This window comes from Artemia franciscana, chromosome 2 (assembly GCF_032884065.1).
Source record: "Artemia franciscana chromosome 2, ASM3288406v1, whole genome shotgun sequence".
NCBI classification, from domain to species: Eukaryota; Metazoa; Arthropoda; class Branchiopoda; order Anostraca; family Artemiidae; genus Artemia; species Artemia franciscana.
Window position 1 is genome coordinate 25,470,264 of NC_088864.1, and position 17,376 is coordinate 25,487,639.

At 33.5% G+C, this 17,376-nt stretch overlaps 1 protein-coding gene across 1 annotated transcript in view; it reads left to right on the top strand.

Moving 5' to 3' along the window:
- Positions 1-10,512: 10,512 nt before the first annotated feature.
- The window catches only part of LOC136039258 (zinc finger protein 34-like), a gene marked incomplete in the record, with an annotated part of 140,161 nt that continues 133,297 nt past the window's right edge, over positions 10,513-17,376 (top strand). The window contains 2 exon segments of the mRNA XM_065722826.1: positions 10,513-10,696; positions 15,164-15,422. Of these exon segments, the coding sequence (XP_065578898.1) occupies positions 10,532-10,696; positions 15,164-15,422 (424 nt within the window).

Genomic DNA, 17,376 nt, shown 5'->3' on the forward strand with positions numbered 1-17,376 from the left:
TTCGTTGAAATTATATTTATTTATAAGATAGATCCTTACATAATAACTTTTTTCTATAAGCTACATAAAATATAATGTTTTAGCAGCCATGGGGCTTATTTTGGAATGTATGAACGGGGAGGTCCTCCCACCCCCACAATATTCTATTTTTCAAGCTTAAGAGCGCTTTCTCTTCAAATTATCTAAGAAAATGTATTGTTTATTACCCCCCCCCCCCCCACCCTATCCAAGAAAAATCATGCGGACGAGCCTGTTGGTCTAGTTTAACATTATTATTGTTATTAAATTAATATTTTATTTCTTATAATGTTAAAGGTATTTATAAAAATAAGTACTTGACCAAGGCCTTGACTTACCCAACTATTAAATCAGCTAGGACAAAACAGTATAAGCAAATAGTCCACAAAACAGAAGCATCTATGTCCATGCGACATTGTCAATCAATGTTGCAGTGTCAGTCACACCAGTTAGTTCTCATCAGCCACTTTTCAAACCCTGTTCTATTACTAAAATGTATATTTGTTTACTACCACTTAATTAAGGAGAGTAGTGACAGTATAATGAGTTTTGACAAGGGCCCTATCCCTTCAAATTCCTGTCCCGACACTTTTTTTAAACTTCTTCAAGACCCAGGTTTATGGAACGTAATAGAGAATGTTTTCTAAAAGATGCAGGTGATAATTACGTAATAAGGAATGTTTACTTTGGTTGTTATGTAATACAGTTTGGTTGTTACGTCATAGTTTTTTTAACGTTACGCAATAGGACGTGTTAGAGTCCACTTGTCAAGCGAAGGAATCTTATTAAGACATTTTTTCAAGATATTTTTCTTCAACATGTTCTTCAAGACGTTTCAAGATATTTCGAGACGCTTTTTAAGACACTTTTCCTAGAGACGTTTTTCGAGTCGTTTCAAGACATTTCAAGATGTTTTTAAGACATTTTTCTTCAGGACGACTTTCTTCATGATTTTTTAGTTGTTACGCAATAGGGTATGTTTACCAGCGTTAAGGAAGACGCAATACAAGCGTAAGTTGTTTTTTCAGGTCCCGTGGAGAATTCCCGCTTGTAACTTAGGAGGACACACATATGGGATATTACATAATACTTTAAGAGATTTTATTTTCTTTTAAGAAGTTTTTTTCTTTCAAGGTGTTTTTTTTTCTTTTTCAAATTTAGTTTCTTTCAAGACCTTTTTCTTGGGAAACCTTCATATTCCAAAGATTTTATGGCTACATTTGGATTCGAAAGGAATTCCCCCTCAATAGAATGGAGCATTAACCAGTTGGACTATGAAGCCTTTCTAATATTTTGATTTGAGTAATACTTTCTACATGATAAGCTGTTACTAATGGCGGAATTCACTGTCATGCATATTATAATGATTAAATGGATTGCGTGTTTCCATATGGCTGCAATAATTGACACACTGGGGAAAAACTGATTACTAAAATTTGGTTACATCTTACGTTCACCTGCTTGTTAAGTAATACTTTAGAGAGTGTTATTAAATAATATTGCAGGCTGCTCTTAGTACAATTTTTTACTAATAGTCTTTTACTCTATTAGATTTTGAATATGTTATCAGAGATAAAATAACAACGAGAATATCATTTGACTACAAAATGGTACACCTTCATTTACGTTCAAAAGCCAAAGAATTTTAAATTTATATTAAAGCCATTTCTGAAAGAATATACTAAGGTACATAGGCTACAAGATACTTAAATTGCGTCAATGGATACGTATCGAAGTTTTATCCTGGAACAAGAAAAATAAAGAATGAAGGCTTTTTATTTTACATACAAGTTTTATTACTAAAATTGAGCTACAACAATAATTAAAACATAGAATAAGCACTTAAAGCTCAACAATGGAAAAAAAACGTGAAAAAAACTTATGAAGGATAAAATATAAGCAGAAAGAACCGTGAATTAAAGAAAGGCTGGGATCCCTATCAAGCGATTCCAGGGAGAAAGGGGTTGAGGGTTGATATTAGGGTAAAATTTAATCCATATTAAGAGTATTTCCGAGAAATCTTAAAGAAAATACATCATTTCTATTATTCTATTGGACGCACTCGCAAGGAAAAGAGAGATATTTTTGCCTTTTGTTATCTCTGAGAGGTTTCAATCCAAATGACATGTTTCATTGAGCCAATACGATGCCTATTTCGCATCCCCGTGCCACACTATGACTGGCCCTCTGGAACCCTCTATCACTCTCTCATCATTCCTAGGACATTTTAAAGATATTTTCTTGTTAAAATCACGCATTAAATCCATTGGTTCATGTTTTCAAAACCCAATCCTGATGAGACACCATGCCAGTTAACACCACCGTGCCACACTATTACTGGCCCTCTGGCACCCTCTGGGATCCCCTTATCATTCCTAAGACAGTTTCAAGATTTTCATTTTATTTAAAAATCACACATTAAATCCATTGGTTTATGTTCTTGCAAGCCACCCCCAAATTGTGAAACCATGTCAATTTACGTAACTGTTACACACTATGAATTGCTCTCGGGCAACCTCTAGCACCCCCCCCCCGTCCGTATTTCCTCGGACATTTTCCAGATTTTCTTCTTAGAAATCATGCTTCAATTCTAAGGGTTCATGTTTTTGCAAGTCTTCCTAAACTTGATACAAAGTGTCAATTCTCATCTCTATGCCACACTATGACCACATTATTATGCCTATGAATTTTTCGACCATTCCCCCACAAAAATAACTATCTAAACTAGAAATGACTATTGTTTTTATTTGAACAGCAGAAACTTGACATTTTATTCTTAGATTGCAATGTTCCATTGCAATCCCTAGTCAGCGACACTCAATGGCTAGCCTATGGCATCCTCTATCGTGCATTATCATATCTAGAGCATTTTCAGACATTTTCCTACAAAAATAACCGTCTACAGAAGAATAGATCATTTGAACTTGAAGAAAAATTCCCAATAGTGGTTCTTCTGATGACTCTTAGCAATTGACACTAGCGTGGCACGCAATGGCTAGGATATGACACCCTCTAGCGTGGATTATCTCACCTAAACCCTTATCAGACATTCCCCTATATAAACGTCTACACTAGAATCAATCATTTAAATTTAAAGGAAAATTCCCAATAACATTGCTTTTGATGAATCCTAGCAACTGACAACAGTATGGAAGAAAATGGCTAGAATATGGCACCCTCTGGCATGCAATATCACACCTAAGCATTTTCACAAATTTTCCTACAAAAATAACCGTTTACACTCAAATCGAAAATTTAAACTTAAAGAAAAAGAGCTTTTCGAGCTTTTCCCTACAAATATTACTGTAGCATAGCAACCCCAAATCTGTGGCACTCAATGCTAGCATATAACGCTCTCTAGCCTAAAAAATCACACTTAAAAATTTTCAGCCAGTTTCACTACAAAAATAACCGTTTACAATCAAATCAATCATTTAAACTTAAAGAAAAGTTAAAGAAATTTAAACTTGCTTTTGCAAGCTATCTTAAACGTGATACTCCGTGTCAGTTCAAGGCATCACTATGATTGTTCCTTTAGCCTGCATCATCATGCTTAAAGGTTTTTCAATTCTTTTCCCCATTTTGACAATTGCATGGCAATTCCAAATCTCTGGCAGTCAATGGCTAACTTATGGCAGCCTATAGCGTGCATTATCACACCTAAAGCATTTTCAGGTATTTTCGAACAAAAAAACGTTTGCACTAAAATCGGTCATTTAAACTTAAAGGAAATGTTCCAATAGCGTTTCTTCTGATGGCTCCAAGCAATTGATACTAGCGTGGCATACAATTGCTAGAATATGGCACCCTCTAGCATGCATTATCTTACCTAAAGTATTTACAGACATTTTCCCAGAAATATAATCCGTTTACACTAGAATCAATCATTTAAACTTAAAAGAAATTTTTTTCTGAAAACACATAGGAATTAATGCCAGCGTTGCCACAATGGCAGACAAATGGTATCCTCTGTGTTGCAATGTTACAATTGAAAGCATTTTCAGATATAATACCCATCTATCTTTATAAAAATGTACTGTTTGCTTGTTTGTACGTCTGTACTTCTTTTAATCTACTGTACTTCTTTAATTCTGTTATCTAACAAATATACTGTGGTTTTGTTTAAGTAATGAACAATTGCAATTAATACTAAACAAAAACTAAAAAAAAAACTAAAAAACTAAAAAACTAGAAAAAGAAAACAGGAAAGCTAAAAAAGACTAAAAAAAGAAAAAAACAAAAAAGAAAAAAACTATAAAAAAATATAAAAAAACTAAAAAAAGAAAACTAAAAAACTATGAAAGAAGAAAACAAGAAAAGAAAAAAACTAGAAAAAAAGTGTACGCAGTTAAAATCTGCAGAAGAGGGGGGAGTCCGGAGGGTTCAAGGGAGGGAGGGTTTAGGGGGGATTCAGGGGGCTAGGGGAACTAGCTGACATTCAATGTGTTGTTGGGCCAACACATGGAGTATACATATGCACACACACACACACACACACATATATATATATATATATATATATATATATATATATATATATATATATATATATATATATATATATATATATATATATATATATATATATATATATATGTATATATATATATATATATATATATATATATATATATATATATATATATATATATATATATATATATATGCATTTTGCTAAGCTCTATTTTTATTAATAAGCTAAACTTAACTATATTTTGATTTTTTCTGAAACTAATTGTAAGCTGATTCTTCTATTCGTGAAACTGTTTTTCTCTTCAAGCAATTAGTTTCACGAACGAAAAATCAGCACGCATTATGTTTCACGAGGAAAAAACTAGTATGCAACAAGTTTCACGAAGAAAAATATCTTGATAAATTAAGTGCAATGAAAGAATAAATCAGCATACAACAAGTTTCACGAGGACAAATGTCAAGATAAATTATATTTCACCAACAATAACCAGCTCGCAATGAGTTCCACAAACAAAACCGGTTTCAAGAGGTAAAAAATCATTGTGGAATTTTCACAAAGAGAAAAACCAAAATGCAACAAGTTTCGTGAAGAAGAAATAAAAATATAAGTTTCTTGAAGATATAAATCAACATACATCAAGTTTCACGAATAAAAATATCAAGATAGATTAAGTTTAATGAACAAAATTATCAGACAACAAGTTCCACGAACAAAACCGCTTTTACGAGGAGAAAAATCAATGTAGAAGTTTCAAAAAGATGGATATCAACATACAACAATTTTCGTAAAGAAGAAATAAAAAATATTAAGAAATAAAAAATATCTTCTCGAAAGCTTTAGTGAAAAAATATGAAGTTTCCTGATGAAATAGTCCACAAGCAGCAATTTTCACAAACAAAAATCGGCATGCATCATGCTTCAAGAAGAAAAAACCAACATGCGACAAATTTCATGACCAAAGAGTAATAGACATAATTTTTTACAAGGAAAATCAAGATACACTAAGTTGAGGTTGAGGTGAGGGTTTCATATACCCGTAATTGTGTGCCACGCTTACGTCAATTGCTAGGAGTCATCAGAAGAAACACTATTGGTAATTTTTCTTTAAGTTTAAATTATCGGTTCTAGTGTAAGCAGTTATTCTCCTAGGAAATGTCTGAAAATGCTTCAGGTGTGATAATTCTGTAGTAGATGCCACATTCTATTCTTCGTGTGCCACGCTGGTCTAAATTGCTAGGAGTCATCAGAAGAAACGGTGTTGGGAATTTTGCTTAAAGTTTAAATGACCATTTCTAGTGTTAATGGTTATTTCTGTAGAAAAATGCCTGAAAATGCTTCAAGTGTGATAATGCACACTATAGGGGGCGTTATTCTAACCATTTAATGCCAAAGACTGGGAATTGCCATTGAACATTGTAATCTAAAAATGAAATGACAAGTTTACACAGTTCATGAAAAACAATGGTCGTTTTAGCTTATGAAGTCATTTTTGTGAAGGATAAGGTTCAAACACCCTTAGACATGATAATTTGTACTAGAGGGGCAGTCATAGTGTGGCACAGTGACGTGAATTGACATGGTGTCTCATGTTTAGGATGGATTGCATAAACATGAGCCTGAAAATTTTCCTTTAAGTTTAAAAGATCGGTTTTATGTAAACGATTATTTTTGTAGTAAAATATCTGAAAAAGTTTTTAGGTGTGATAATGCACGCAATAGGGTGCCATATTGCAGCTATGGTGTGTCACGCTAGCTTTAGTTTCTAGGAGTCATAAGAAGGAACGCTATTGGGAATTTTCTCTTTAAGTTTAAATGATCGATTCTAGTGTAAACGGTTATTGTTATGGGAAAATGTCGAAAAATGCTTTAGGTGTGATAATGTACGCTAGAGGGTGCCATATTCTAGCCATAGACTGCCACAGACTGGAAATTGCCAAGGAACACTTAAATCAAATAATGAAATGGGGCAGTAATAGTGTGGCATAGTGACGTGACCTGACATGGTGTATCATGTTTAGGATGGCTTGCAAAACAAGAACCAGTAAATTTAAGGAATGATTTTTAACAAAAAAATCTGAAAATGTCTTAGAAATGATAAAGGGATGCCAGAGGGCCAGTCATAGTTTGGCACAGTGACGTGAATTTACATGGTATATCACATTGGGGATGGCTTGCAAAAACATGAACTAATGGATTTAATGCGTGATTTTATTAATATATTTATTGATATTTTCTATTCAATTCGCAAAACATCTTAAGAATGATGAGAGGGTGCCACAGGGCCAGTAATAGTGTGGAACGGTGGTGAGAATTGACACTGTTTATCACGGGAGGTTGGGTTGTGAAAACATGAACAAATGGATATAATGAATGATTTTTAGCCATGATATATCTAGAAAATTTCTTAGGAATGATTAGGAGGTGCTAGGGGATATCAGAGGACAAGTCATAGTGTGAAACGATTGCATGAAATATGCATAGTTCTGTCTGAAAGAAACATAATATTTTCATTAAAAACCTCTTAGAAATAACGGGATGCAAAAATGCCTCTCTTTTTCTTTCGGATGCGTCTAATACATGAACAGGAATGATCTATTTCCATTAAGACCTCTCGAAAATTCATCTGAATATGGCTTAATTTTATCCCTAACATCAATCCTCAGCCCCTTCCTCCCTGAAATTGCTTGCTAGTGACCCCCGCCTTTCTTTAATTGGTGGTTCTTTTTACTTATATTTTATCCATTATAAGCTTTTTCACGTTTTGTTTTTTATTGTTGAGTTTTAACTGTTTTTTCTGTGTTTTAATAAAGCTTGTAAATTTATTTTTAGCAATAAACCTCGTATGTACAATAAAAATCCTTCATTCTTTAGATTTCTGGTTCCCGAATAAAACTTCAATACGTAATCATTTAGGCAATTTAAGCATATTGTAGCATATGTACATTTATATACTCGTTCAGGAATGGCTCTAATCTAAGGGTAAAATACTGTATAGTGAAGAAGAAAGGTAAGACTTTTAAACGCATAAAAAGGTGTGCCATATAATAGCAATAGTAATACACTCAATTTCATTTCATCTTTTATAGCATATTCAAGTTCCAATAGAGTACAACACTCTATTAGAAAAAAATGGACCAAGAGCAACACGAAATATTGTCTGATAATAGTTACTAAAGCATTACTTAACAAGCAGGTGCACTTCAAATGTATCCAAATTTTAGTAATCGATCTCCCCCTTGTATGTCAGCTATTGCTGCCATTTAATCATTTTAGTGTGCAAAACAGTGTATTCCCCTATTGGGAAACAGCTTATCATGTAGATTGCATTACCGAAACAAAATATTAGTTAGGCTTTCATAGTCCCACCGGTTAGCGCTTCATTCCAATAAGAGGAAACCACTTTTGAATCCCAATGTGGACATAAAATCTTTGGAATATAATGTTTTTCTGAGAAAAATGTCTTAAAAGAAAATGAAAACTCAAAAAAGAAAAAATGCCCTGAAAGAAAAAAACGTCTTGAAAGAAAATGAAATCTTTTAAAGTATCATGTAGCATCCCACGTGTGTGTCCTCTTCATTTATAATCGGGGATTTTCCATAGGCCCTGAAGAAACAATTCACCTGTGAATGTGTCATCTTAACACTGGTAAATCTTACCTTTTACGTCAGAATTAAAGAAATCGTGAAGAAAAACACCTTGAAGAATAATGGCGTAAAAAATCTTTTGAAATGTCTTGAATCGTCTTGACAAATATCTTGAAGAAAAATGTAATAAAAACATCTTGAAATGTCTTGAAACGCCTTGAAAAGCGATTCGAAGAAAAGTGTCTTAAAAAAGGACTTGAAATGTCTTGAAATGTTTTGAAAAAAAATGTCTTAAGAAATGTTTTGAAAATATTTAAAACGTCTTGAAAAGTGTCTTGAAAAAAATGTCATAAAAAATGTCTTGAAATGTCTTAAAGCCTCTTGAAGAAAAATGTCTAAAGAAAATTGCCCCGCTTGACTAGTGGACTCTAGCACGTCTTATTACGTAACAATTAAAAAAATACGATGTAACAACCAAACCCTATTACGTAACAACCAAAGTAAATATTTCCTATTATGTAATTAAAACCTACATCTCTTAGAAAACATTCCCTATTATGTTACAAGCACCTGCGTCTTGAAGAAGTTTAAAGACATTGTCGGGACTGGCATATGATGAGATAGGGCCCTTGTCAAACTCATTATGCTGTCACTACTAAGAAAGCCGGTCTAATTTTAATAAAGTACAAACACCTTCTATCAGACAGTTTACAGAAACTAACTGTATCTAAAGAGCAACACGTACAAAACTCCATCAAAAAAAAAATATGACAATGTATACATCAAAAGAATGTGTTTTTCATGTAGATTAAATTATTTAAAATTCTAAATTAAAAGATTCCATTCAAAAGTTATTAGCATAATTGCAAATTTTCTCATAGTTACATTTTCCTGAATTCAGAAAATGGCCAAATTCAACATATCTTAAAACCTAGGCAGAAGAGTTTTCAAGCCTCATCTCAATTTCGTAGTTCCCTAGAATCACGGTAAGGGATACCTGTTTTTTATGTGTATCTGTTTCTTTTTCGTTTTCTCCTAATTTGCTTAGGTTTTCATATGAGAATAGTAATTGTAAAATATCGGTAGATGACTCATTTGAAAAAGAATCAGTGCGAGAACATAGTTAGAAATACCCATTGTAGTCTTTTATATCTGGGTGTAATTTTTATGGATACCATCTTTTGGTGATGTAATTTTATGTATAGGACGATACTACTTAGTAGCAGGCCACGGACGACACCCTTGGCCCAACCCCCCAGGGATATTTCTTCAAGGTTTCCCTTGCAATGCTTTTATTTGTATTTCTACATATTTCTCATGTTTCGGTTTGTTTTTCTGTACGTTTCTCTTTCTTTAAATTTGCATCTCCTCCCTTATGAAAAAAGCACATTCCCCATTAGATATTTTTGCAGCTTATTTTAGATGGACTTATCCATAAAATTTTTGCGTCGATGCAGGATGTCAATTTTACAATGATCGATTGAAACAAAGAACTTTGCTCCATTACGAAAAAGAGATTACTGAGAAAAACAATGGAAATCTCTCTAGGGACAGGAAGAGAAAACCTTTCGTAATGACCAGAAAACAATAAACGTTACCTATTGAGAGCAAAGACGAAAACAGGGGTCCAAGCCATGAGGGGGCTAGGATCGCTGCTTATATCTAGGATAATTTATGTTTGTAGCATTATTTTCACCCTTTGTTCTAATTTGTAAAACCATGGATTCTTTTGAACTACCCCCTCCCCCCAAAATGTTTGTTCAAAACGTAATAAAAATGAATATAAACAAATTTTTGATGCGTTTTTTTTGTAAACACCCCCCCCCGGAAAAAAATCCTGAATATGTTCTTCTCCTAACAGTAAAAATTTTTCTGACAATCGTAATTTTTCGATATCATAAATTAATTTTAATGGCTTATATTATCTTTTAATTGCGAGGAAAAAGTAACATTCATATCAAAAATACTGAGTGTTTTGATGATATACAGTCAAGTTTTTCAATATCAAGCTTTACTATTTGGTTCATTAATAAATTGGGCAAATAATTACCTTCGATGTTATGTTCGTTACTGAAAATTTACTTCCACCCATGAAACTAGATCAAACAAAGCATAGGAAGGTTTTTTGTCACTACTCTTTTAAGACAGGATATTGTCCATGGGCTATTACAGAACGAATCCAATGATAAAGAACTTCAATTTCGAGCTTTCAAAGCGGCTATTGTTACTTAGAATAATGGTTTTCGTAAAGTATATTGTTTCGGCATCTATTTCATGTGATTATTATTAATCTACTAAACATGGATATGCCTTAGCCAATCAGACAAATCTAACTTATGTTACGGTTTCTCATTGGTTACCATATGCAAAAAGGGTGATAATGTAATGAAATAAGGCAATTATTAAAAAAAAGAAAATTGACAGTTAACATCCAACGCTCTTGGATGTGCTAAATATGGAATTTATTTGGTGTTTGATGCCACTTGAGTTTAACTTGAACTCTTTAACGCACGAACTAATAGCGTCTAATGAACTACCCAACGGCAGAAAATTTTACCCTCTTCTGGGATTACTAACACCAATACAATGCAAGAAACTGGATGAGTTGTCAAAGGATAGCGTAAGATCATCTTCATGTTCAATTAATTCTTTTAACAAACATATATGTACCATTAGAGACGTGTACAGGAGGAGCGGGGCAGGGATGTAATTTTATATTGGGTATGAGAGTTTTCCCCGCAACACAGCTTCCCTCCGCCTCCCGGACCCCATTTTACCCCCCCCCTCCTTCTCTCCAGCTGATATTTAACATATTCAAAACACTGTCAAAACAAAGATAGGTCTGTATAATTCAAGCATTCACAGAAACAGATAAGTTTTCTGCTGTATATCTTTGCCTTTATAATACTACATGACTTATTTTCAATGTTATTTCCATTTGACTTGTGAAAATCGACTCCAGTTTTACCTTCCTCCCACAGGATTTTGACAAAATTACGCTACGTGAGCGGAAAACTTGGAACACAGATTGTTCAGACACTCAAAGATTTTTACAATATGATAATTTACTATGTTTAACACTAGCCTATGATTTGTTGCGTCATTTCCGTATCTGCCAATCACTTGGACGCCGTACAACAAATGGCTGCAAATTCTTTGATTTGAAAAAAATGTTCTCCGGTTTTCCCAGAAGAAGAAGGCCCATAATTTTCAGAAGGGGTTAAGTATAAAGGGGAATAATTGCTCCCAACTCCCCATTACTTGTAGGAATATGTATGAGCTATGGGTACAATGTATCTGCTGAGGCAAGTAGCAATAATTAAAATAAACCCTCAATTAAAATACTAGTCTGCTAAAGTACAAATACTGTGACAATAACTTTGAACTTTATATTGACGAGCAAGGGGGGATGAATGGGTAGCGCTAACTCTCAAATCAATGATAGATCTGAATATGTTACTAAAGGGAAATTTTTATTTTTTTTCTTATTTTTGATTTGACCGATTTGTGTGTAACCAGCAGCCAAAATATAACGTGACTTTTTGTATATTCCTTTGCCGTCAAAATGTGCTTCGCGTTTAAATATCTTTTTTGGTCTACTAATTTGTTTGTCACACTTATAACCTACTCACTCTCTCTTGTTTTTTTTTGTTTATTTTCTTTTGGTACGATAGTTAAGATGTTTTTAAGAGGCACAATAAACAGGCAGTGCTCTATTTAGTAATTTTTTGGCAATTTCTGAAAGATTATTTGTGAAAGGTTTTGTTGTTGCGAAACTCTCACTAGCTTTGGACTATTAAGCGTTTGAGACTTATTTCCGATGCCCAGTGAATTTCATTAAAATTTAGATCAAAATTTTTACAGTTTTGTTGTTCTTTTTTTTATTTTACAGACTTTCTTTCCAACTTTCCACAAAACAAGCATGCCAAACATAAAATACACTGCAGTTTAGAAAGCCTGCAGATCAAGAAGGCTAAATTTGCTTTTTTGCATAACATCATTGAACTGTACTTGTAGTATCTAACTAAATACGTTTACACTGCCGAATAAAACTCTACAGTAGTAGATTTACCATAAATGCTGAAATAGTAACTTTGGCATTACTTCGCGAGCATTCCTAATGCCTTGTGTTCATTTAGAGCAAGGATATTTTCGTTATCTTTGAAACTATTCATAGATGGATTTAGGAAAGGATCTTATACCAACAGAATCTTTCTAAACTAAGCTTAACAAATGATCACTTCCTTACAAGTAGTTCAAAGACGTTTTTTCGTAAAACTCTGCCATCTAGTATTGAAACTTCTCATGAAGTGTTCGGTGAAATTAATTATTATACCCCTGAATCTGCTTTGGTTACTAGTGGAAAAATTTTGTCCGGCCAGTGCAATTCGAGTATAAGCGAATAGCTTCCTGTTCTCAATTGAAGAAACATTAAAGCTGTTGAAAAAGATAGTGTTAAAAAAAAAACTAAAGGTGTAGGTTGCAAAGGAAATCTCGATCTCTATAAAGATTAGGCTACAGAGTTAGGGAAGGATCAATCTAATTGCATGTACTTTATATATATATATATATATATATATATATGTATATATATATATATATATATATATATATATATATATATATATATATATATATATATATATATATATAGTACCGTGCCCATGCACTGGGCACGTGGGTAGCTCCTAAAAATGGAATTTCATTGTCTGTTGTTCTCCAACCGGACACAATTTGAGCCTTTTCTTTACGTCATGACGACACCACAGGTTCGATACAGCCAGGCTGTGAAAAATACGATTTCTCTTTTATTGTCCCGACCTATTTAGATCGTTTCTGTAGCCACTCATCGCTGTTCCTTGTTTTCCAACCATAGATTTCATTGTTCATTTTTGTTCATTTTTACCTCAAGTATAGATCCATAAATGATTTTATTTAATAAATTGAGATATTATAGATAACAAATATGTCTTTTCCAGTTTCCAACCACGGATCACCGTTCAAAATTTTGTTTACCCTTCAATGTGATTCTCGGTGTCGTTGGTTCCATACCTTCTTCTTTAGCTGTTGTGATTCTTACTTTCACTAGTTTTCTAATCACATTTATCTCCGCTTTATTTTCATCAATCAACCCCTTAAACATTTTAACTGACCATATCAAACAGTTCATGGTAACGAACTGTAGTAAGGAGCGACCCGGCTCAATAGTAAACAAAACTCTAAAAAACGGAATTTTGATATCAATAGATATATCAAAAGAATGGGGTTTTATGCTGATTTTAAATATATTTGTTTCATCAAATTTAGTCTTACTAATTCAAAAATTAAGAGCCTGAGAAAATTTGCCTTGTTTTGGAAAATAGGGGAAAACATCCCGTAAAAGTCATACGAAAATTACACCATCGCATTCAGCGTATCAGAGAACCCTATTGTAGAAGTTTCAAGCTCTTATCTACAAAAATCTGGAACTTAGTATTTTTTGCCAGAATACCGATCACAGGTGCGTGTTTATTTGTTCGTTTGCTTGTTTTAATTTTTTTTTTTCGGGGGTGATCGTATCGACCAAGTGGTCCTAATATGTCGAGAGAGGCTCATTCTAACGGAAAATAAAAGTTCTAGAGCCCTTTTTAAGAGACCAAGAAATCGGAGGGCACCTAGGCCCCCTCCCACATTAATTTTTTTCTAGAAGTCAACGGATCAAATTTTGAGATAACCATTTTCTTCAAAATAGTCAAAAACCATAATAACTATGTCTTTAGGGCTCACTTACTCCCCCACAGTTCCCAAGGGAGGGGCTGCAAGGTACAAACTTTGACCAGCGTTTACATACAGTAATGATTATTTGGAAGTGTACAGACCTTTTCAGGATGATTTTTGGCTGGGAGGGGGGGGGTGAGGGAATGGGGGTACGTGGGAGGATCTTCCCTGGGAGGAATTTGTCATGGGAGAAGAGAAATTCCATGAGGGGGTGCAGGATTTTCTAGCATAAATTAAAAACAAAACAATGAAAAAATAAATATGAAAAAGTTTTTTCGACTGAAAGTAAGGACCAGCATTAAAACTTAAAACGAACAGAGATTATTATGCATATGGGGGGTCCATCGCTTCCTAAATAGCCTGCTCTTTACACTAAAGTATTCATAGTAATTTAAACTATTTATCCTACAGCCTTTGTGATTCAGGGAGTCAATCTTAAAGAATTGGGACAAAATTAAAGCTTTAGTGTCAAGAGTGAGGTACTAACGAGGGGACAAACCCCCTCATATACATAATAAAAATTTACGAGTATATAAGTTCGTTACGTATGTTAATTTGTAAGCTATGTATACTTTTTACTAATAAAAACGTTCGTTAAAAATTACAAATTCTAGTTTTTAAGTAACCGAAAAATTGGTGGGTAACTAGGCCTCCTCTCCCACCCTTTTTCTTAATATCGTCTGATCAAAACTAAGAAAGCCATTTAGCCAAAAATATATATATAAATATATGTATATATAAATATATGAATATATATATATATATATTTATATATATATACATATATATATATATATATATATATATATATATATATATATATATATATATATATATATATATATATATATATATATATATATATATATATATATATATATATATATATATATATATATATCTTTCTCTATTCACAGGTGGGACACAGGGACACAACTACAATGGCGCGTAACTAATATGACGCGTAACGACTTACGCGCGCGGGGGGGGGGGCTTGGGGGGTGCGAAGCGCCCCACCAACTAGGTATTGGGGTGGCGCGAATTGCCACCCCAACAGCTAGTATATATATATATATATATATATATATATATATATATATATATATATATATATATATATATATATATATATATATATATATATATATATATATATATATATATATATATATATACATATATATATATATATATATATATAAATATATATATATATATATGAGTTTATTTCAACGTATATTTTTTTTTAATTATTAAATTTGTGTAATATAAGTTTATTTGACGTAACTGTTCCCAGGCAGATGAATGTAATGAGATTGATCTTTTTTAGCATAAGTGTTCTATCGGAGGTTACGATTATTGCTACTCAGTAAACGGGACCTGTGTTCGCCTGTGCAATTGGATTAGGTTTGTTACACTTACATCTATTAGAACTGAAGCCAACTTGGAGGCGAGCATAGCTTTGAGCGGAAGTATAGAATTTACAGTTGCAAAGACCATAAACAAAGGTGAAGTAATAACAGTCTTTGACGGTGGAAGTAACAGCAGTAATGGTGTTTCAGCTCCCCATAAAGTACAAGAACAAGATGGTATGTTGCATTTATAGGCTATTTATCTTAGAAAAATGACAAAAATTGATAAATCCAAAAACAGTTATTTAGAAGCAGGGTGATAGTGTCCTTTTCAGAGTATCTAATGGATTGAAAGACTTGCTCCTTCTAATTTGATTTGCTTTATTAAGATGAATACAATTTCCTTGCTACTATATGGGACTTTGAGTTAGCATATTACCTATACTGGCCTATATCTTTTATTGCCGTTTCCGTTCGAAGAATTTTGAAGAGCTCGATTACAATTTATTTAAATAATTACTCTATCAGTTCGAATGTTTAATCGGTAGACAAAATACTTGCAATTCACCAGCTGGGGATCTACAATGTACTCTAAAAGGCCCTCAGTAAAGCACTAGTTAAAGTCTACTGTAAGGAGCGCTAGATTCTATTTAAAAGATCAATATAAATAATCTTTGATAAATTAAATGAATAAAGTGAATGGAACAAAATCATGGTCAAAGGCGTAAGGATTAAAGAAACACAAAGTTTTCAAAACGGTACTATCAGTAGTAGCCCAGTTCTTTTGGTCAAACGAAATGAAAACATTACAAATGTAAAGTCTGCTGCAACTCTGCACAGTAGATAAATCGTGGTAGATAAAAATTTTTGTGCCCTCCGTTTCCAAATATTACGATACACTACATTTCAGGATTTATACCTCTGTATTATATTTCTGTGGGCATATCAACCGCTTGTGGTGAAGAACGTCAAATGTAAGAATACAAGAAACTTTATTTTAGATCCAACTGTTTTCTTTTTGTCCTTCAGGACAATGTTGAGGTTCTATCTACCCTCAATTTACCGCTTGATTAGAAGAATGCTTTTGGATATGTGTCTTTGGCTCTTAACAATAACAATACTCAAACAAGGTTATTGTAGATATTATTTCACCAACAATTTTTTTTTCTAGTGTATAAGAACTACTATACTAAATGCCTTCGGGTAATAATATCTTAAAACTGCTTATTAACAGTTTTAACAAAATTAGGAAACTGCTACCCCAGTTTTGGATCTGAGTGAGCACTGGCTGAAATATTAAGGACCCAGTCATACTACTACTACTACTACTAATAACTCACTGCAGCACCAAGCCGCCTGAGGCCAACACAGCTACGCACGCTCCTCCTCCAACCTAATCTATTTAAAGCCTCCCTCTTTACACCCTCCCAGGAAGTTCCCATTTCCTTTAAATCCTTATTTATGACATCCTCCCAACCCAGACAAGGACGACCTGCTTTCCGTGTAGCCCCAGACGGTTGGCCAAAAAGGACAATCTTCGGTAATCTGTCATCCTTCATCCGTAGAACGTGGCCTAGCCATCTCAACCTTTCTTTCATTATAGCCCCAGAAAGCGGGATTGAACCACACTTTTCGTACAACCTACTGTTTGAAATACGGTCAGTCAGCCGGGTACCCAGAACAAGCCGTAGGCAATTTCTCTGGAAAACATCTAGTAAATTTTCATCTGCATTTCGGAGTGTCCATGCTTCAGAACAAAGCAGCTTTCATATAATCAAACAGTTCGTTATAACGAACTGTAGTAAGGAGCGACCCGGCTAAATAGTAAACGAAATTCTAAAAAATAGAATTTTGATACTAAAAGATATATCAAAAGAATCAAACTTTTATGCTGGTTCTAAATATATAAGTTTCTTCAAATTTAGTCTTACTCATCAAAAGTTACGAGCTTGAGAAAGCTTGCCTTATTTTGGAAAATAGGGGGAAAAACCCCTTAAAAGTCATAGAATAAACGAAAATCACACCATCACATTCTAGTCAAAACATAATAACTATGTGTTTGGGGTGGACTTAATCCCCCACAGTCCCTAGGGGACGGGCTGCAAGTTACAAACTTTGACCAGTTTTTACGTACAGTAATGGCTATTGGGAAGTGTACAGACATTTTCAGGGGGATTTTTCGGTTAGGGGG